Source organism: Denticeps clupeoides, chromosome 17 (genome assembly GCF_900700375.1).
Source record: "Denticeps clupeoides chromosome 17, fDenClu1.1, whole genome shotgun sequence".
Taxonomy (NCBI): Eukaryota; Metazoa; Chordata; class Actinopteri; order Clupeiformes; family Denticipitidae; genus Denticeps; species Denticeps clupeoides.
The window spans coordinates 18,203,055-18,226,251 of record NC_041723.1 but is presented as its reverse complement, the minus strand read 5'-3'; the positions used below and the strand labels follow the sequence as shown (position 1 = coordinate 18,226,251).

General features: G+C 40.1%; 1 protein-coding gene across 4 annotated transcripts in view; it reads right to left on the bottom strand.

The window, feature by feature from the left end:
- Positions 1–2,241: 2,241 nt before the first annotated feature.
- Positions 2,242–23,197, bottom strand: part of megf11 (multiple EGF-like-domains 11) — a 124,585-nt gene continuing 103,629 nt past the window's right edge. For all 4 annotated transcript variants that reach the window (XM_028957890.1, XM_028957894.1, XM_028957893.1 and 1 more), the window contains 11 exons: positions 20,137–20,271; positions 14,647–14,775; positions 13,738–13,866; positions 12,457–12,585; positions 11,958–12,086; positions 10,919–11,152; positions 9,068–9,186; positions 8,426–8,480; positions 5,823–5,882; positions 4,610–4,807; positions 2,242–3,900 (listed from right to left, as the gene is read on the bottom strand). In XM_028957890.1, the coding sequence (XP_028813723.1) occupies positions 3,725–3,900; positions 4,610–4,807; positions 5,823–5,882; positions 8,426–8,480; positions 9,068–9,186; positions 10,919–11,152; positions 11,958–12,086; positions 12,457–12,585; positions 13,738–13,866; positions 14,647–14,775; positions 20,137–20,271 (1,493 nt within the window). In that variant the 3' untranslated portion in view covers positions 2,242–3,724. The remainder of the gene's footprint in view (positions 3,901–4,609; positions 4,808–5,822; positions 5,883–8,425; positions 8,481–9,067; positions 9,187–10,918; positions 11,153–11,957; positions 12,087–12,456; positions 12,586–13,737; positions 13,867–14,646; positions 14,776–20,136; positions 20,272–23,197) is intronic.

Sequence of the window (23,197 nt, the reverse complement as noted above, 5' to 3'; positions counted from 1 at the left end):
TTTTGGTTTGCAATGTGTGTTTGTTTCATGCTTTGAGTCTTTTGGAACTGAACGGCTCCCCTGATGTAGCTGTTTCTTCTTTTTTGTTTTGTTTTGTTTTTTGAGCGGGTGGGGGGCTGAGCTGCAGTGTTTGGATGCTACTGTAGGCGCTGTGACGGCAGGAGGTGTTGCAGATGGGTTATTTGGTTATAAAAGGTTGACACTCTGAGCACAGCCACGTTTTTTGCTACCTGTTCTCTTAGCATGTACAGAAACACATGAGGCTGTATTTCAATGACTTGCTTTCGGCGCAGGACAACACAGAAGATGTTTTGGCATGTTAAGTTCCGAACCTCCTCACTGAGGTTCAGTACTGGTTTCAGTGCCTTTCTTTATGGAATGTCACAAGGGGATGCCTTCCCGTTCATGCATGCGCTTTACATGCAGGCCTCATCTGGTTTACTTTTCTCCTGCGCACGTCACACACTTGTTCTTAATTTGCTTCCCTTGGTATGTCTGCCTTTTAAAACGCCGGCCTGTTCTGACTTGCTCAGACACTTAAATTTTTAAGCCTCCATAAAGTTCCCAACCATCCTTCCTGGGATCAGCAACACCTCTGCTGATCTCGTAATGTAGTTCCGTAATCACCACAAAAATATTTGTTCTTATGGTGGAAAAGTCACACCCATCCATTTGTTGTGGTTCCTTTCACATCAATTTTAGCTTCATTTATTAAGAAGAAAAAAGAAAAAAACTCTAGCCCTCTGGGATAGTCTGAAACTATTGAGGCAGACGCCGCCAATCCCTCGCAAAGTCCAAGAATTTTGCAGAGCATGTTCGAACATGTAGCATTGCGGCAGTGGCGCACACAACACACTGATCGCCCTCCTATGGCAAGGACGTATAGGCCCAGCACACTGCATGGCTGACATGGCCACTTGACTGATTCACAGAACGTTTAGCTCAGACACTCACACACTCTCGTCCGTTCGCACTGAGCACCGCCAACAGTGTTGTTCCCTACTTTACAAACAGCACTACAATGAATGTTCTTTATATCTGTTATTATTCTGTATTTATTCTGTGGTAGCCTGTTCACCTCAGCTATATTAATATAAATATGGATGTGAATGATAGCCCCGCCCCCAACACAGTACTAATTAGCTTCATGTGGGTTGAATAGCTACCAGTAAATACATTTGAGGAGTAAGATGCACCTTGTATATTAAAATTCTTGCCTAAAGTATAAAAGCACTCCTGTGTTTTCCAGCTCACCCAGAGACCATCTTGATGCTGGTAAACAACTTCCATTTTCCAAGACTGAAATAGTTGTTGTGTAATGTGGATTTCATGGCATATACTGATGCGCTGCAGGCTGGGCCAGGGTTCGGTGTCCGGGGAGTAGTAGTAGTAGTAGTAGTAGTTGTTGTTCAGGATGATTTGCTTAAGTGCTTAATTTTCAAAAATTGCTCTCTCTGGGTTCCAGCGCTGACCCTGCTCGCAATGTGGTGCTAGCCGGTGATTTAGTACTGAGGTAGTATAGGGCAGATATAGGATAAATAGAACAGACATTTCTTTTTCAGAGCAGAGTCGCATGATTGTATTCATTCCCCCCCCCCCAGAATTTACGGACTCTGAATGTAAACGGAACTGCATCCATTCTGTAGGGCCAACGTGGAAATGACCAGAGGGGGTTACTTGCTGAAACAGTTCACATGACTGTTCTAGATGGTCTATTTCTGTACGCTGTTTGCGGCTTTGCTGCTGACTGGTTAACACAGAGCCCTGGGGCCACTGGTGTGGCCGTATGGGGCAGCAGTGCCAATGATGTGAGGGTACAGATGGCATTGCCTTGGTCCTGCCAGTCTGGTGCAAACAGCCCAGTGTGAACTGACTAGTTTACCTTGATATGATATTGTTGTGATTTATTATTATTTTTCACATACTGCCTCAGAAACCATTTTTATTTTAATGTCTGTGCTGTGACTTTTTTTTTTTTTTTCCATTTTAGTTTCTTTTTGTATTGTTCTGATTTATTCTATTACTCTATCCACTGTAATTCTAAAATGAAAGTCAAATAAAAGAAAAATTACAATTAAACCTTATCTACTTTTTTTTTTTTTTTTTTTCTCCGTTAGTTATGGATTTGATATTGGGCCATGTTTTTTAATATGGTTTATTTAATTACTGTAACATGGCGAGAGGAAGTACACTGCTTCACTGTAGTATTTATATATAAGATATGCATTAATGATAACCAGTCAAAGCTTTTTATTTCAGATCTTATAACAAAACATCAAGCAGCATTGAAATGACATGAACCCGGGGTGGTGGTGGCAGGACATGAATTTTAAACAGCTTGGGTGAAACGTTGGCATGATTGTCAAAATGTTATTGCTTCTGGAAGGACTAATGAGAACCTTGTTGTGAAAAGTATGAAGAACTGAACCTCACAGCAAAATGGAAATTATATACATGGCCTGCAATGGCATCATGCTGAGAAAATGGTTTAGGTTTGTATTTTTCTGTGGCCTTGCCATCTCAAAATGTCCTTAAGACATGAGCTAATACACTTAATTTTTTAACAGTATAATTGCAGTGATCACTATAGTTATCTACACTCAGACATGGTTATCTACACTCAGTACCCATAACATTTTGGTCATGCTTTTCATCATTTAGTCCCCCCCTTTTAATAATTTTAATAGAATCTTTAAAATCTGACATTTATATTTAAAATAACACTTCACTCTCACTGGTGTAAATTTGTAAATAAAATACATTGAAACTACAATACATAAATAGAAAATTAATATGCAAAGAAAGTTCACAGCTTATTCAAATATTTAAACAAATATGAGGTAAGAAAACAAAGGATACTTCCAGAGGTTTTATCTGAACAGTATATGCTTTTGGACAACCACTTGCATTCCATTTAGCCTTGTTTAGTCATTGTTCTTTTTTTCACTTGTCAAAGATATTCAATGTATTCTCAAAGGTCAAGCGTTGTAAGTGTTGCTCCGTGGGTCTCATCTGGTAATGAGTTTATCCACCCATAACAGTCCGTCTGATATCAGTCACCGCTGACTGACCCTGTGAGAAGAGCAGATCTTGAGCCTGGCAGGAATGATCTCCGATACGCTTCACAGAGCCCATGTAGCTTGACCAAGAAGGGTGAAAAAAGTGTGGGGGGGGGGGAGAAGGTCCTGAGATCTTTGTCTCTGCTGAAATTTGGGGCTAAGTCCAAATCCCTGCTTTTAGTCTCAGTTTAAGTCCAGTGTAGGAAATCTATAGATGTGTAACTGCTCCTCCATCAGTCCTGTACATCAGTGTAATACACATCACGTGTTGTCAAGTTGGCCACTTTTGGACTGTGCTGTTCCATCAGATTCTTGATTAACTTTTGATCCACCCGGGACCCAGGGTCGGAGGTCAAGAAATAAAACTGTAATGAATACTCGCTGGTGTTTTTCAAGGAAACAGTGCATCTTCCTCGGTATCCTCCGCTTCTGTCTTTCTCCCTCTCTCCTTCACTGATTCATCCACAGTGTTACTGCACAGCATTAACACTCAAACATAAAAAGCTCCAGCCCTGATGCAGCTGATGCCTGATAAAGGCTGAGGAATACACATAGAGAGAGAGAGAGAATGAGAGAAGACAGGGATTTTGGCACCTATGGGATTTTTTACTCCAACTAACACATCTGTTGCATTGTGGATGCCACCCAACTCCCCAGGTTCGGTTCTACAGCAGGGAGCTGGGGGGACTCTCGGGGGGAGGTGGGGAGTGTGTGGGGCTGTGGCGCATAGGCAGTATGTCATAGTGGCTGGGGATGTGACTGTTACGGGGCATGTCATAGGGATTCTGGGAGAAGCCAGTTGCCATTCCATTGGGTCCCTGCAGAACGCTCACAGTGGGTTCTGTTAAAGAACAAAGCAGAAAAAAACACTGGGATATTAAAATCTTTGACTGTCCAGCTGAGCCAACAGGATATTACTGCAATATATGATACAATCATGAACATTCATAATACTAACTTGTTTACTTTACTTACTTTACTTTACAGCCGCTTTTATCCAAAGCGACTTACTCTTGTTCGATTTCTATAGATTTTGAGTTTACAAAACTAAGAGCCCTGATAAGGCCTAATCTAAAATACACCCAGGGTTAGGCAAAATACTGTAGTGGCTTAATACTAAATACCTTTATGCATGTGTAATAATGCATGTGTAATAATACATATTATTATACAATAATTTTCTTAACTTTTGCATATCAGTATTAACATGAACATTGTTTATTAGTGATCATCCACATCTGTATTTGAGTATGGAAAGCAGCTGAAATTTTTATGTAGACGTTTGCTAAAAATTACTATTTTAAAAATAGTAATATAGTGCTCCCTCAGGGGATGACTTAAAACTAGAGACAATTTCACTGTGTGGACTGGGTGATTTGCTGTGGTGTGTTATATATGGCAATTACTTTCACATTGGTGTTGGTTTCACAATCTAACCCTGATCACAGCAAGACATTAATTTCTTACAAATACACAATTTGCATGAGGAGCTAGAGACTGTTCCTGATCACTGTGGGACTGTGTAAATAGGCAGAGTCTCGCTTACTGACCAACGTCGTAGATGTTCCTGCTGGTGGCGCCACTGGAGGAGCAGAATGACAGATCGTGGTGTGTTGGTGACTTCATTTCCACATAGCTGCTCTCTGTATGTTTGCAGGCCAGGCCAGGTGGGTCTCGAATGGTGGCGTAGGGGTTCTCGCTGTTCAGGGAACATGAGCTGGAGCTGCACATGGCCGTTTTGATGTAGTCTGCTCAGGAAAAGAGAAAAGAGTCCGAAAAGTGAACCCAGACACATAATGTACTGTACATTTTACAGGGGATGTTTTGGAGGTGCCATATAAAGTGTAAGGCTTGGGGAGTGTTTGTGACTGTCATATTCACTGTTTTTGTAGTGGTTGTAGTCCTGAGAATTTTACAGCAGGAATCACATTGGGATATTATGATTAAAAGAAAACAGAGGGAAAGGGTGGAGGAAGGGAGGAGACAGGATTTTGCTTTACAGCTGGGTGTCTGACGTACAGTCAGTAGTCAGTAGTACAGTCAGGAACTACTGACTTAGTAGTACACTAAGTCAGTAGTTCCTCCTCTGCAAGATATGGATAGTAAGATGACTAGTCATTTCTTGATGACTAGTCATTTCTTGTTTGTTTATTTCTGTAAATCATGTTAAGTGAACATTCACAATGCATCTAAACTAGTGCTGAACTGGAATCAGAGCAATAACCCTCTAATGAAGATGAAAATATCAATCAACCATACTATATGGGGCAGCTTCTCCATAGTAAACAGTTATGAGGTGTGGACTGCAGAGTAATGACCACACAGAAGCACCTGCCAAAGACACATCAATCTGCTTAAAGTTTAGCAGAACGGCCACAGGGTGCAGAGCCAAGTGCCTTCTGGACCCTCCTTCCATGTTCTATAATTCACACAATGAAGTCTTTACACGGGAGATCAAATTACTTTGTAAAAAATGCAGGGTGTGAGTCACAGGTAGGACTGTCTTCACTATAATAACCTGTAGGATGTGGAAAACTAAATCGATGGGACACTCAGAACGACACCTACTCATTGTGACCTTAGCATAGAAGATCCTTAGAAGGGCAGAGAGGGGGAAATGTGCAATGAAAGAGAACTGAGGTAAAGATACTGAGAACAAAAGAAGAGCTTTGAGCTGGTGGCCCAAGACAGAAGGACAATGGGAATACAGTATTTAACGTCCAACCTGAAGTCTGGACATTACTCTATCAACAGTATAATTACCTTTAGCGGCTCTAGGGGTTTTGTTCTCTCTCAGGGTGAGTGTGTCGCCTCGTGGCACACCTGGAAGAAATAACCAAAAATATATATAAAATAAAACTGTTTATCAGCATTATTAATGCAGCACACCACACGGTGCACACAAGAAAATGTGTCCTCTGCATCACACTGCTTCCATTTTCTTTTCCTTATTCTTCACTCCCTCATCCTACTTTCTCTCTTCATTGTTCTTTCCTTATTACACATATTTTATTTTACATACTTTATCACATACAATGTGTTCCATCAGTCATAACTTGCAGTACTTTTGTTTGAATTACTTTACTTTACTTATTTTACTTGGCAGATGCTTTTATTCAAAGTGACTTACAAGAGGAAGACACCAGCAATTCTCATTCGGTTTCTATAGATTTGAGTTTACAAAAGTAAGAGCCCTGATAAGGCCTAACTTGGTTCAGACTCAGTTTGTCGTCAATCCAAACTCCAAGGCTTTTTGCAGACGTCGTGGGTGTTAACAGTAGACTGATACACAGAGCCACAGAGTCATCAACAATGAGATAACAATGCCTAAATCCTAACCGCTACCAATGAAATTATCAGTGAGTTGCTGTGCTTCGTCACTGATGCTAAGGATTTCACAAGAGGAACTCCCATCCTAGTGCTCAGGTATTCTCATGTTGTTTAGAAGAATTAGTAATGCTAAATCACCTTGTACCTAAATATTGCTCCATATTCTCCATGACTCTGGCTGGTCTAAGTGTGTGAAAAGAGGCAGATATGTATTTCAGTTATTTATTTAGCTAGATTACTGTGAAGACAGCTCTTGCCCCATTTGAAATTTGGTATGGATATAGTCCTGTGGGGCAGTTCCTCTTTGAGAATCTCCTTAGCCACCCTCAGTGTGTAGCTTGTACCAACTGATTAGCAACACTGAAAAAGCTTTCAATAATTATTCCCCAGATTGTGTTTTAGCTGTAAACTAAGTTGAGAACTAGAACTCCAGGAAGATAAGGCCTCTGTATATTTGCTTTGCTTTTTTATATTCGCTGTCAAATGTTGCCATGGCCATGTGAAAATCACAGATTACACAGTTGTTGTCAACTTCGTCATTGGTGAAACGTTCTCTTTCAGCTGTTCTCTGAAGGATTTCATTGGCACAGGGCTTTGACACAGTCCTATTTCATATGACTTTGTGAATATTTCTTACAGAAAAATACTGTGCACTGTCCAAGGTGACAATAAAGAGCAAAACTGCTTAGTCACTTGGCTACTGTTCCACTGTCTCTTCCTGTTATGCACAACTCACTCACACCACCAAAGCTGGGGCACAGAATCCTCCTGCTCATATTTTAATATAGAAGCAAAAGTCACATGTAATGATGCATACAGCTTCTGTAGGGGAAGCCACAAGCTAATGAGCTCCCCTGTTCTCCAGTCCAGTGTGACACTGGCAGCAGATTTGTTTCTGCAGCTCTCCCTATGACCTACTGAGAGTCCTTATTTAAAACACAGTGGAAAGGTCACACTTAATCAAATTAAAAGATTCAAATGTCCACAGTCTGTATGGATTACAGTTTTCCAATGTTCAAGTTTACTAAAATCCTTCACAGACTGAACGAGTCCAGCTTGGCACTGTGCTCTGAAACTGAAATAGTTTTCTGAAGAGTGGCTTGTGCGGAGGCCAGCAGAGCGGAGGTGCCCATGGGCACACAGCGAACCTCCATAAGCCTCTGCAGAACTTTGACCTATGTGCGTTGTGATGTATTAACGTGCAACCAATAGGAACAAAGCATCGAAGTGCAATTCAAACAAAGATGCAGGCCAAGCCACTTTTGTTTTTTATACGGCCCGCTGAAGTTTAGTATAGAATTGCCACAATAAAGTTAGAATTATGACTGCATTCCTTTGAACTGGTCCTGTAATGCCTGGCATTCCACTAGGTGGCGCATTAGCTTTTTACTTGTACAAACTGGTAGCTGATGTCAACAGTACAACACGCTCATTTTTTACTTACTGACTAGCAAGAATGCGGCTGCTCTTACTCTCTGGCACCACACAATGGAGATGGTGTTTAACTGCCCACCTACACTAAACTGTGTTTAACCCCCATGTAACACACATCTCAACATGCAACGTTCATCTACTTACATCCAACCCGCTCATTTCCTGTTCTCCAAAGTGGAGGCTGATAAGCAACACAGTTCCCACTAAAGGTGAATGTAAATATTAGCATTGTAATGCCTTTTATATGTTTATATCTGATATGCATGGATCTGGTGCTGGCCTGGTCCATCTGACACATTTTATAAGTCAATGTAGCCCCTGATCTTAAAAGTTTGCCCTTGTGTTAACCACACCGAATTTTTGCAGCTCTCAACACAGAGCATTGGGTTAAAAATACATAACAATTTCAGTCATATAACTTTTTTTTTTTTTTTATCCATGAGTCTGCTAACCACCCCTCAGCCAAATACAGACATGAGTGTTTGTTTACTACAGAGACACTAAACAATGAACACTGAATATCTATCAGCTATACGAATATACCGTTTGATTTATACATATGAGACTTCTGTAGCATATAATTTGAGTTCATTTGTACTGACCTAGGTCATTGAGATTGCAGTATGCTCTCCATTCTGAACTGTTTCTGTCTGTTTTCTGTGGAACAATAAATAAGAAACAAGTAGGAAAACAGTTAATCATTATTTTATCACGATTTTTAAACTGGTGCTAAGTGCAGTGTGCAATGCTTCATGCTAACCATGGGGCTTGATGCTTGTGTTCTGGGTGACATAAATATTCACACATATAAAGGTTATTTAGTTTCTTTTTTGAAAATATGGATGACTACCAAGCCATTCTTTCTTCATTAAGTCACTCACTTTCCTTATCTGCTTAATCCTAATCCCTGTCATGGCTTTCAGAAACCATGCCAGGACATTGGGCACCCATGGGAGGGCAGACAAACCACTCACAATCACACCGATTGTCAATTTAAAGTTCAATAAGTGTGCATGCCTGTGGGTGGCAGGAGAAACACAGAGAACACATGAGTGCATGCACAAGCCACACACACAAAGTTGGAGTGGGGAATCAGACTGTAAGGCCATCACCACACCGCATGACCCCCAAACATGTCTTGCTTTATGTCAAATCTGAGGACAACACTAGTAAACATGCTCCATGCTTAGTTTCAAATTAGTGGCTTCAAAGCACTGAATATGAATATTTATATATATGTTTGCCTTGATGGTGAGAGTGCCATCCAGGTTGTTGGAAATGGATGAGGTGATATTGCACTGGGCCACGGTGTGGTAGCTGGGGTTGGAGAAACATTGACCACCACTGCTACTCTGAGAGGTTTCTGTAGAACAGAGAATGTCATAAAAAGCAGCACATTTACTACAGGAGGAAATATAACATCATCACAACTGCATACTCATTAAAGCGTGAAAGAAAGCATTCGTGAGTTTTCTTTTCCTCTTGCTGGCAAGCAATTCCTGTTTAAGCCAGGTATCACTGCCTTAAACTGCACAAATGCTTTTAACTGATGCTGTAAAAAACAACTTTGTTCTTAAAAGTGTCAGACAAGCTCAATTATAATAATTAGTTTTCATTTGTTCAATTGTTTTTTTCTTATATGTTTTGAGTTTTTCAACAGACCAGTAAAATTAACAATTTTATAATTCATTATAATTCATATACAATTTTGTGTTTCATCATGAAACACAAAGCAAGGATGACCTTGCTTTTTAGAAGACTCTTTTATTCAGTGAGCTGAATTATTACCATTCCCTATATATATAAACTGCACCAGAAAATGGATGTCATCTGTAAGGACCCTGGTTACCTGCCCAGACCTTCTGCTTCATGTATGATTGGTAGCCTGTGGTCCTAACAATATTTATTTCAAGGGAGGAGACCGGCGGCTGTTCCACTAGCAGGATGTTGCTGTTTGTCGGGTTTAAGCACATCACCATTGTGCAATAACAGTTTAGGTAAGGAGCATTCCTATTGGGCAAGTGTGACTGCTAGCCCCCAGGCACTGTAACGCCGCTATGTAACTTTATTTTCAACAAAATTGTAATTGTAATCCAGAAGAAGAAAGAAAGTGAAGTGATTGTCACATGTGATACACAGCAGCACAGCACATGGTGCACACAGTGAAATTTTCCTCTGCATTTAACCCATCACCTTGAGTGAGCAGTGGGCAGCCATGACAGGCGCCCGGGGAGCAGTGTGTGGGGACGGTACTTTGCTCAGTGGCACCTTGGCGGATCGGGATTCGAACTGTCAACCTGCTGATTACGGGGCCGCTTCTTTAACCGCTAGGCCACCACCGCCCCTTCACCGCCCACTACAGTTACTGTAGAAATCTGTTAGTCACATTTTAATATTATATACACCGCCCACTGTTGCCAATATGTTTAATAATGGTGGTGTAGTGGGAATCATGGGAGTGGTATTTGTGTCAGCCAATCAGTGCTCAGTGGCTATAAAAATTCCTGTGAAGCGGACGTGGTTAGTTAAAGTGACAAGTTGCCGGTCCTGACATGGAACCTGTCTGTTCGGATGTTGGAACTGGACTGGATCCAACAAAAGCTATCTCTAAAGGGTTAAAGTCAGCTTTATAAAGTAACAAGATGTTAGAAAAAGAAAGAAAAACGCACTCCAAATAAATATAAACATAAAATTATTGGCATATATTATTGCCATTTGAACTTTGCGTGCTGTGATGCATTGTCTCACAACCAATACAAAAACACAGCATAATAGCACTGATTATAAGTTAACTTTAGCAACACTACATGGATGGTGGTCTGCTGGTGAAAAAATCTTCACTGTTCTGAGAGTAAAAAGGCGCTGGTTTACTGGGACGGAGGTAAGGAAGCTTCCTCTAATTATTCAATGAAAGTGGAGTGATTGTCATTGTGAAACACAGCAGACCGTGACACAATGAAATGTGTTCTCTGCTTTTGATCTTAATGTAAAATGAGGCCTTTGCTTAAATTCCTATTATGATTTCACCTCATGTTTTTGCATTACAGCAAACTTCAATCTTAAGGATGAATTAAAGAATGAAATGTTTGCCTTACCAGAGAGGGAGTAGTCGGTGTTGGTGATGCGCAGGGCAGGCGTGTACGAGACACTGGGCATGTCCTGGGCCTTGTCACGCTGCCGCTGGCGGTACCACACAAACACGCTCAGTATGGACATAATTATCAAAAGCAGGAAGATGATGCCCATGACGGCCCCAGCCGACTGCTTCTCTGAGCCCAGTGCTGGACTGATCTTGGTGTACGGGTTCAGCTCTTCCATCATCAGGGCAGCTGAAGATGCACAGGGCATGTGCAGGTTACCACAGATCCTGACATTCTTAGGCTATGAGAAGCCACAATATATCACTGAACTGAGCTGCATATTTTAGTAGTCAGTGCATAAAACTACAGATTGTAGTAGAAACTGTAGACTGATATACTGAAATACAGAAATATAAGTTATAATAAGAATCTTAATTATTAGGTGAGCCATTAGTTCTTTTAGACTGGCAGGATTAAAAATGGGTCTCAGCAGTTCTCACATGCACTGTGAACAACAGACATGAAATCCAGTTTAAATCAGGAGAGCAGAACTCCCTGATATTAGTCACATTACTGCTATAACCATGGGGATTCAAATCCAAAATTCACAACACATTGTAACACAGTTGTAAAATACATATTACAGAGTACAAATTTCACAGAAATCATTGTATAATAAATGACATGCACTTTTGACGATGTTTCATGTGAATGCTGAAGTGAAATGTTCAACATGAACACAAAATTAAAAGTTAGGCAGGAGTGTTTGTTCAGTGAATAATGAAAATGTTAATGGAAACAAAAACAGTGGTGAGATTTCTAACATTTAATGTGTCTTTCCTAATGCTATTTTAATTATCATTATTTGTTCATTATCAATGCATGCAAAACTGGCTCTCCATGCTTCAGTATGTTGATTGAATGAAAATGAAAATGCATTTCTATTAACAAGTTTAGTGTAGTGCTGGCTTCACAGGGGTTAATCATCTGCCAAAAAACCCAGTATGAGGGAGACATGGGAAGGTGGTGTGGGACAGGTGGAAGGGATGTTTACCCTGATCACAGCGAATCCCTTTGTACCCGGGACTGCAGTAGCAGGTTCCCGTCACATAGTCACAAGTAGCGTTGTTCATGCACTCACACAGCTGCTGGCAGCCGTAGCCAAAGGTCCCAGGAGGACACTCTGCATGGAGAGATAAACATTCACACAGAGCATATATTACACAGTTCTGTCCATAATTTCAATCAACAGAAAAAAATTACATTACTATATATTGCTTCTGTTGTATATAATCTGTATGTTGTTAGGGATAATGTTGTCCAGTTATGGTTTCTAGCATCACTGTTAAAAAATCTGCCTGTTGTTAAATGCATGTGTGCTTCAGCTCTATACTTATAGCAATGGAGCAATGACAATAAAGTTAACTTGCACTTCCTGACTGTGTATCAGTTACTGTACTGCACTTCAAGAGAAACAGTCATCTTGAAATGCAGGCACAGTAGATGGCGCCCTCTCCAGCAGCAGGAATGGCTTAATAGCTTGAGATACTCACTCTGCTCACAGCTGCTCCCTATGAAGCCTGTCCTGCAGGCACACTGGCCAGTCATGTGATCACAGTCAGCCCCGTTCTGACAGCGGCAAACCTCAGCACAGTCACGCCCGTAGAAACCAGAGGGGCAGCCTGAAACAACAGGATAGCAGATAAATTACAGATACACAACATACAGAACAGATCAGTTCCCATAGAAACGGTCATATAACTGTTATACCAAGCCACATCACAAGAAAAAACTCAATTGCAGAACACCAGAACCAGATTTCATCATCCCACTCAGAAGATCCCCCATGCAAACATACAGTCATGAAAAATAAACAGAACAACAAAGGAAGCAGGATCTATGGAAAAACCAGCAGCAGTATTTGGTGTGACGTCTAGATGGCTTTGACGCTGGGAATAGAAAGATGATGAAATGGATGTTTGAGATGAGAGATATGGATTTTATGACGCCTGCTCTCAAACCGGGTCTGTAGCTCCGACACTCTGGGCTGTTCTGTAAAACTCAAACTCATCTTAGAAGGACAAAATTCCAGCAATGGCCAGTAGATGTCAGTATTAGTTTGGCAGCCGAATATAGGTGTGCATGTGTGTGTGTGTGTGTGTGTGTGTGTGTGTGTGTGTGTGTGTGTGTGTGTGTGTGTGTGCACGTATCTGATTGTGGTACAGTGAGGGAAAAGGTGTGAATGCGTGGGAGTAATTTGGATGTACAATTTTGTGTATAACAGCAAGTGTGTCAAAGTGCAGATGTGTGTGTGTGTTAAAGTAACTGAAAGTATTATTATCTCTCAAAATTTCAGTGACTTATGCTATGTGTAGCAGTGTATCTATTAGGGCTATGCATTGGCAAGAATAAATACATGTACCACAATACCATGGTTACGATTCAATAAACTACAATGCATTGCAATAATGTGAATAAGATAATAGTTTGTTAAAAATAGTAAAAAACAAATAATGTAAAAGGGCATAAATTTCATTTTAATTAGCTAATTTGTTAAACTAATATATACAATAATTGGAAGCAGTCGCGTTAGACTGTATATATTTTGAGGTCCTACTTAGCTAATTTGTTAAACTAATATACACTAATTGGAAGCAGTCACGTTAGACTGTATATATTTTGTGGTCCTACTTTAAATCATTCTTGTTAAGCCATTAAATTCTTTATGAAAATCAGTGTCGTATGTTCTTACATGAAGAGCAACTTTTTTTTCTTACATGTAGAGTATTGTATTGTGGGTGTAACAATGTATTTGTATGTGTGGGGGAACTCACGCTGTGTGCAGTACAGACCCGTCCAGCCAGGGCCACACCTGCACTCTCCATCGTAGACGCTGCACAGGGCACCATTGTGGCAGCTGCAGGAGTTGAGGCAGTCAGGACCCCAGTGGCCTGCTGGACACACTGCAGGTGCCAGAAACAAAGTCAAAGGAAGACACACACATCATTTTATGTCTGTTTGAGGACCATCGGTACAAAATATGTCAAATATAGCATTAGACCTTCCTAAATGTTTATAACCTGCACCAAATATTTTGACTTTCAGTTTTGAAAATGAATATAAATGTCATTTTTGACATTCGGCCCTCCTAAATCTCCTAAAACCAATAACTTTACCTGTATACCAAACATGTATCCCATAACCCATTAAAAATGACCAACGTAAGTGAACTAATGAACAAAAATAATGAATAATGAAATAACGAACTTCAGTGAGGAGAACTGAGCGTTTTCTGGATTTAACATTGTAATGTCTGTGGGAGTGGAGACTCTTCCTGTTAGAACACAGCTCCGAACAGAAATATCTTTTGATCTCAGTGATTAAGCCTGTTTCAACAGAATAACTATGATGCAATTATCCCTGTCCCTGTCTCTCTACCCCTCCACCACCCCTCTTCTTTCTCATCACTGCATCATCCTTTTTCTGTGACCACTTAACACAGTAGGTTCATATCGAACCTTCTGAACCTGTATTCCAAAATACATCTGAACTGTGCTGTGGCTGAGCACTGGCTGTCTCTTGGCTGCTTGTGGAAAAAAGGAATATACTGTTGGTGATTTATATGGTTCTGAAGGTAGAAGATGAACATTAGTAAGAAGATAAAGAATGTGAGACGATGTATGTGAATGAATGGGGTTATGGAAGAGAGAGGGAGAGAGAGAGAATGAGATATTGGCTCATACCCTGTGAGCAGTCCTCTCCTATCCAGCCTGGGAAACACTGGCAAGAACCGTCGATGGGGTTGCAGGTGCCGTTGTTGGTGCACCGGCACACCTCAGCACAGCCCATTCCATACCTGCCACTAGGGCAGACTGTCGAACAGAAGAAAAACAGGACTGCTGAGGCCTAACCCACTTACCACCATGCTCAGAAACACCTTCAGCACACTACCTGTTAAAAATTCATCATAAGCATGACTGTCATGTTCATTCTGGGAAGAGTCCTCTGACACCTTTAAGCACTATTGAAATTCGCAGCTGCTCACATGGACAAGCCAAAAGTCTTCTGGAGGAAAGATTTATGGTCAGAAGAGAAGGAGGGGTTTTCAAACCAAACTTGGTGTTGGCATCACATTCTTTTACTGCCAGTGGTACCTGTACATTGCACAAAGTTGAATAATGAAGTAATGTTTTGTTTCCAGATTCTTCTTCAACATCCCCTCAGATCAACAGCTGAACAAACATTAAGGTCTTCCAAAAGTCCGACCTCAACCCTATTGACAATTTGTACATTTGCATTTACCAGACGCCCTTATCCAGAGCGACTTACAATCAGAAGTTTTTAGATTTGTATATAATGCTTAAAAAGAAACCAACCAATTTAATGAACACTACCAATTATGCTGCTGTATTATAGCTGCTTTTTAAGCGCTAGAAAGACTTCACATGTATAATATGCCATTTCATTATATACAAATGTGTCAAACCAGAGGGTTGGAAAGCAACAGGGCTGATGGTATTGCTGAAAACAGAAATTAAAGAAAAACGTTGAATCCAAAAAAAATAATAATACAGCAAAATGAAGACTCACGTCTTGTTTATGTTTTCTATCTTTTTGTCCTGAGGTGCTCTGGGACAGTGTCTGCTTCACCAGGGCTGTCAAAAAGTGCTACACCAACTATGCTTCTCAGCTTACCCTAACTCCCCCTCAAGATAATGGTACAGCAAAAAGCAAATTTTGGTTTCCGCACAGTGCACAGCGGTTAACAATGTGACCTCACACCTCCAAGGTCGTCAGTTTGAATGTCAGCCCAGCTTTCCACTTTCCGGTTCATAGGCGAGTGTGTTACCCACTCGGCTACTACCACCCTACAACCCCGACATGCTCATCATAATGTATTGGTAAAGTATAGATGACTATTAAAAAGCATGGTCTGTATCACAGAAGATTTGACACAATTTGGAATTACAGATGCAAGCAACTACAGGCAACTGTAGTTGTTTTACAAACATTTTGTGTCTGTTAACTAACAATTTACTCTACTCCAATAACAATAGATTTTCTCCATTAACACACAAATATGTACAGTTGTTGCCAAAAGTTTTGAGACTGAGACAAATACTGGTTTTCACAAAGTTTGCATGTTTTGTTTTTAGTATGGATTTGCATATACTCCAGAATGTTATGAGTGATCATATGAATTGCAAAGTCCCTGTTTGCCAAGAAAATGAACTTTATCCACCCAAAAAAAACATTTCCACTGCATTTCAGCCCTGCCACAAAAAGACATGCTGAGATAATTTCAGTGATCCTCTAGTTAATACAAGTGAGATAGTTGAAGATCACAAGGCTGGAGATCATTCTGTCATGCTGATTGAGTTAGAATAGCAGACTGGATGCTTTAAAATGAGGGTGATGCTTGAAAGTCTAGCAAGTGCCAGGACCATCTCCTAAAGATGATTCAGCTGCAGGATCGGGGTGCAACCAGTGAAGAGCTTGCTCAGGAATGGCAGCAGGCAGGTGTGAGTGCATCTGATTTTTGGAAGATGGCCTGGAATCAAGAAGGCCAGCATAGAAACCACTTCTCTCCAAGAAAAACATCAAGGATTAGACTGCTGAGGACTGGGGTAAAGTCATTTTCCCTTAAGACATTAAGCCCCTTTCCAATCTGGAAAAGAGAAGAGAAGAAAAGGTGAGTGAGTGCAACCATCAGTCTTGTCTGAGTAAAGCATCCTGAGACCATTCAAGGGTGGGGCTGTTTCTCATCCAAGAGAGTGGGGTCACTCACAATGTTGCCTAAGAACACAGCCATGAATAAAGAATGGTACTTCTCCTGACCATCCAAGAACAGTGAAGAACAATGCCTGAAGGAGCACCATAAGGCCAAAGTGATAACTAAGTGGCTTGGGGAACAAAACATTGAAATTTGGGTCCATGTCCATGTCTGGAATTTAATTCAATTGAGAACTTGTGGTCAATCCTCAAGAGGTGGGTGGACAAGCAAGAAACCCACAAAATAATCTCCAAGCACTGATTATGAAGGAATGGGTTGCCATCAGTCAGGATTTGGCCCAGAAGTTGATTGACAGCATCCCAGGGCATCCTGAAAAAAAGAGCAAACTTTGCAAATATTGACTTTTTGTATAAACTTGATGTAACTGTCAATAAAAGACTTTGAAACTCAAACACGCATGCTTGTAATTATACTTCAACACACCACAGAAATGACTGACAAAAAGATCATGTCACGATTGGGTGCACCTAGAGGACGCACCTGGCGTTTCAGGGCTCCAGCAATGGAACAGGTGTGAGTAATTAGGGACATAGCTTGAGCCTGGTTATAAGGGACTTCGTAGCAGCCGGTCGGGCTGTGACATTTTTATGTGGACTCTGTTACTCACCTCGTGTATGTTTTTCAGTTCCTGGCACACGCCTGCAGGTTTGTTTCAAGTAGTTCCTTTTGTTTCCCCTGTTATTGGCCCTCGTGCCATTTTATTTGTGTTTGCTATTAATAAATCCCATTCCCAGTATGTCCCTCCTCTGCGCTTCATTCCTCCGTCAGCTCGCAGACTTGACAGATCTAAAAACACTGGAGGATCGAAATTTGTGAAAACCAGTATTTGTCATTCTTAAAAATCTTTGGGCAAGACTGTACTTTGGGAAATAAGACTAAGAGTTTGAGTTCAGAATATATACTTGTACAAGGGTTTCTTTAAATTCAGAAGACCGACACATGTCTGTTACAAATGCATTTGTGTAGCTATTTCTGTATTTTCCACAGTCATTCAATGCTTCATATCTTTGACCTGATACATTTGTATCCACTCATAAAAAGGCACAACAGATTCGGTGTAAGTATTGGTCTTTTGAACCAAGTTAAAGTAAAAGTCTCCCCAAAAGGAAATACATTAGTCAAAGTAGACATACTATATATTGTCCTCTGTATAGTAAACAAGGTGTATTTAGCTTCTTCTTTTTGTAGTGCATCATACAAGTGGACAAGTGGAGGTTTCAGACACAGCAAGAGAGTTGGCTAAAATAAAACCAATAATGCAAGAATAAGACTTCCATGTCACCGGCTTATATCGGCTAACAAGCGTTTTTGTCATCAAACAAAATATGCTATCAGCTTTTGAAAGACGTTTTGCCTGCTGAGTTTGTGCAATAAAAGAACTCCTTTGGCTTATCCTAGGAGCTTGTCTGTTATATATTGTCTATTATATATGTGGGTGTGTGTCTGTGTGTATATGTATATGTTTTCTTAAGTTATGACAGGAACACTAGGATTGCTCCATCCATTACCAATGATACCAGACAGTTAACCCTGTAAGTTGGGATGTTTTGACCCCAGGACTCAACAGAAGGACATTAACCTTTTAGTTCCTCTCCAGCATGCTATTTTTGCTGCTGGAAAAAACTGAACCAAAACATATGGTGTCTTGGTCATGCCTGATCTCCTAGTTCAAAGAATATAAGATGAAGACTGAGAATCAGAGGCAGTAGAAAGCAGACCACCCAAACAGGAAGTGATTGAGAATCGTTTGCACCAGCTGCAATTAACAATGAGGCAGATCCCCCAGTTCAGTGGAAGTGAGTCCACTTGCACACAAAGGCATTAATCACTTCCTCCAATTATTCATCTGTGCCACCTCTGCATGGAGAGGAACAGAGGTGGTTGATGTGGTTCTGAATTAAAATACGGCTTGTGTACATTTTTAATAAAACGAATATTTCAACCAACTCCTGACAGACTGCTCAATTAGAGATTTCATTTTAGATTAAAGTTTCATCAGGCCTTCCTGGATTGTGGAAATTCAGAGGTACATGCAGAGAATTAGGGTTGCTGTGTAATCATCACAAAAAGAGCAAATAACTAAAAATTCCCAATAATAATAATAAAATACATTCAGAGGTCATGAGAAAAGAGGACGATGAAAATCAGACAAGGCTTGCCTTGAACTTGCCTTGAAGGGCAAGTTCAAATTAAATCTTTAGACAAGCTCTCATTTGAATAATTATTTCTCAACAGTCCTTCGACCCCCACACTTATGAAGGCTTCAACTTTCCTCAAAGCAGGGGTCTTATTAGTTTTTTGGGGCCGTGCTCACCAACACCAAGGCAAGTAGCATCAGACTGACTGCTGGAGCTTCATTAGTGACTTGGCGCATTGTGCTGGAACTCGACCCGACAGCTAAGGATGCCAAAATAGGGGAAAAAACTACAAATAGAAGGTATATGGGCTAGCTAACCTTCCCAAGAGCCCTGACTTTCTTTTAGTAATTATGATTTGAACAAATTAACACAGGACTTTTCCGTTCCTTCTTTTTCCTTTAACATATTAAACTTTTATTCATGAGACAGCCCTCAAAGAGCCATGAAAGTGAATTCTATATATGCCTACTGCCTTTCCTTAATTCATGAAAAGACTAGTTAATTATTATGAAAAGTTATATCTATTTTTCATTGGGAAGTTTCTGCTCAGCTGGATGCTTTGCTATAGAGCCTGGCTCAGAAAGGTTCATTAGCGGGAGAAGGAAACACTCCATGTCAACCTGGAAACGGACTCTTAGTCAAACAAGCAGTCTACTGTTCATCTCACAAAGGGACCAATATTTATCAGAAAAAAACATATGATGTTACAACGTAAAAACAAAGATCACTCATCAGATTCATGCTGATTTGGCCTAATTCACAATATGAACAAAACAGTAACTGTGCTTAATTTCATTATTGTGTGTCTGTTGGTGTGCCCTCCTTTGAAAACAAACTATTCTCCAGTCTTTCTATGGGGTCTACATAAAAAAAATGAGCGCAGATACTGACCTGACATCCACACAGCCACTGAATATTCCAGAGTCACCTCAGCAATATTCAGATTTCCTCTGAAGGAAATTTGTCAGTGTCACTGATAAAGCCAATTATTTGCAGCTTCGCAGCATCGCAGATTCAGCTTGGCGCACCTTCGATGGGCACCGCGCCTGCCTTCCTGTCCGCAACACTGATGAGCATTGAACCTTCTACATGCAATTGTAACCTTCTACATGAAATACTAATGATTATTTTACTCAATATAGCTTGTGTTTTTAACATTACATTTCATGGCTTTATGCATTCTTTTGGTTAGTTGTGAATTTCTGTTTGTTTCAGTGGAAAAATAATGAGTTATCTTTCAACCTTCTAAAAAATATTTCAAACACCGATACTACTAGAAGTCTTGTATGGGGGTTACCTACCCTGGTTACACAGGGGTCCAAAGAAGCCAGACAGGCACTCGCAGTGTCCAGTGACATGGTGGCATGGACCCGTGCTGTGAACACACTGCGGGCACAACTGGCTACACCGGTGGCCATAGAACCCGGGGGAACAGACTGGCAAAAAGAGACAGAAAAAAAGGTCAGAAAAAAGGGTTAGCATTGTGTAAACAATACAGATTGAAATTGAAAGATTATAAATGAAGAAAGCACAACTGTGAAGAGGTTGAAAAGCACATCAAGAAAAGTGGAAGCTGATAAAAGAGACATATTTGTAAATTATTTATTCATCTTCTCCACAGTCAAAGCAGAGGTTAAACGAAGGTGGAAAATAAAACATTTCTATCACAAACACAAAATGTGACAAGGATAAAGATGAATTTGATATTGTAGTTTTCACAGTAGAATAGATCCGAAAACAAAATACTAGAAATGAAAACTAACTAAATTAAAAGGCAGGAAAAGAAAAAAAAGTCATATACAGAAAGTTTACATACACTGTATAAAAAGACATAAAACTTTTTTCTTACTGTCTTTCTTAAATCATACAAAACCCTTTCAGTTATAGGTCCGTTCGGATTGCCAAAATAATTTCTATTTGCTAAATGTCAAAATAATGTGTGAGAGATTTTTTTTATAGATTTTTTTATTTTGATTGATTGGTGAAATTGAGTCAGGTTGTAGGCCGTCTTTTCAACTCTGACCCATTTGCGCCCAAGCTTCCTGGCTGATGTCTTGAGAGGCTGCTTCAATGATGCCATCTATTTTGTGAAGTGCACCAGTCCCTCCTGCAGCAAAACACCCCCACATCATGATACTGCCACCTCCATACTACCCAGTTGGGATGGTGTTCTCAGGCTTGAAGGCTTCTTCCCTTTTCCTCCAAATATGACGATGGTCATTATGGCCAAACAGTTCATCTTTTTTTTCGTCAGACCACAGGACACATCTCCAGAAATTAGGGTCTTTGTCTCTGTGTGTATTTGAAAAGTGTAATCTGGCTTTTTTATGTTGCTTTTGGAGTACTGGCTTTTTCCTCGCTGAGTAGCAGGACTCGTTTCACTGTGGATAGTGATACACTCTTACCAGCTTCAGCCAGCATCTTCACAAGGTCTTTTGCTTTTGTTCTGGGATTGATACGCACATTCTGTACCAGAACACGTTCATCTCTTGGACACAGAAGCCATCTCCTTCCTGAGCTGTATGATGACTGGACATTCCCATGTTGTTTATACTTGCGTATAATTGTTTGAACAGATAAATGTGGCACCTTCAGGGATCTGGAAATTGCCCCCAAGGATGAACCAGTCTTGTGGAGGTCCACAATTCTCTTCCTGGTGTCTTGGCTGATTTCTTTAGACTTTCCAATGGTGTCACAAAAGGAAGCAGTGTGTTGAGGTGTGCCTTTAAATACATCCACAGATGTTCCTCCAATAAACTCAATTGGTGTCAGTTAACCTATCAGACGCTTCCAAAGCCATGACATCATCATCTGGGCGTTCCCAAATAGTTTAAAGGCATAGTAACCTTAGTGTAGGTAAACTTTTGACTTTGAAGAAAGTAATAAAACAATTCTCACACATTATCATAACATTTAGCAAATAGAAATTATTTTGGGATTCTGAACAGGCCTAAAACTTGTTTGATTTAATATCAGACAGAAAGAAAAAAGTTATATATGTCTTTTTATACAGTGTATGTAAACTTTTGGTTTCAACTGTATAATGCTACAAATATAGATAATGAAAGGCAAAAAGAAAAAAAGAGATTGATTAACCCAGAAGATACAAACACTTATGTGTACATTAAAAAAATTGTAAGATTAAACGTAAGATCTGGCTTTCTTGTGGATATAATATTATATTTATATTATATTAAGTTCTTACTTTTAGAAAGCTGTCCATAAACCCTGAAGTAAGTCTTACAACATGATTAGCCCTAGCTGTAATATAGTGTTACGATGTCACTGATATTCTTAATCAGAGAACGGGTCCTTGTCTTGCTGTTAAATCTCATTAGTACAAATGGAGAACAATAATATTAGGCATTCATTACACACCAATATCTCATGAATATATCATCCCGGCATTAATATGGACATTATACTTATCGCTTCTGAATATAATTGTGCATATAATTTCAGAAGCAATTTTGTTCATCGCATGTCCATGGCAGATGTTGTAATATTTTGGTGAATATTGATTTTATATTTGTTACACTCAAATAGAGATGTATTAAACTCAGGATTTGGGCATAAATGTCACAGAGGAAATACAGTTTATGAACAGGCTTTATGGTATAAGGTACAGTCTGCTTTATATAATTAAACCCTTGCTTGAAGCTGGGGTTTGCAGAGAAATATCTTATATGTGAGCCAATCTTAAGGAATATCAGGTTTAAATTATAATAAGAATCTGAAACGGGTCCCATAGACCAGAATACCACAGAAGGATGAAGCCAAATAGGTCTGGAGGTTTCACACAAACAAACAGTGTATTATTGATGGGATTTGTGTTCTTTGACAGATACCTTAAAATGGACAAGTTCCAATCGACCAATCACCCAAATTGATCAGAATACAACACATGACATGTGATCCTGTGCATCTGCACCTCAGGGATCAGCATCAGTACCAGCTCATTCCTCTACTAGTTGACCCTTCCACCATTAATCCAACAAAGTCATGTATTCACTATGACATTAAACATGACCTGATTTAATCAAAGAATACATCTAGGCCAGGAGGTTTCTCCCGGCATTGCTTTTAATTGTTTCAAATTGCTATAATTGTTTCTTTGAGAAACACTGATGAAGGAATCAGTGGGTTTGCGTTGTCATTGTTTGGCACTGCATGCGTCCATGTCTTCAGCTGCCACTCACACTGCCTGTAACTTCCGTTTCGGGGTCATTTTTCTTCATTAAAATACTGATTTACTTTAATTGCTGTTACTCTAAGTAGTGAGAAACTATTGCGCTGGATGACCTTTCTTTCTGTCGGTGACGAGCCTTCGTGATTAAGATAATTGCAGATAGAGCTGGGAAA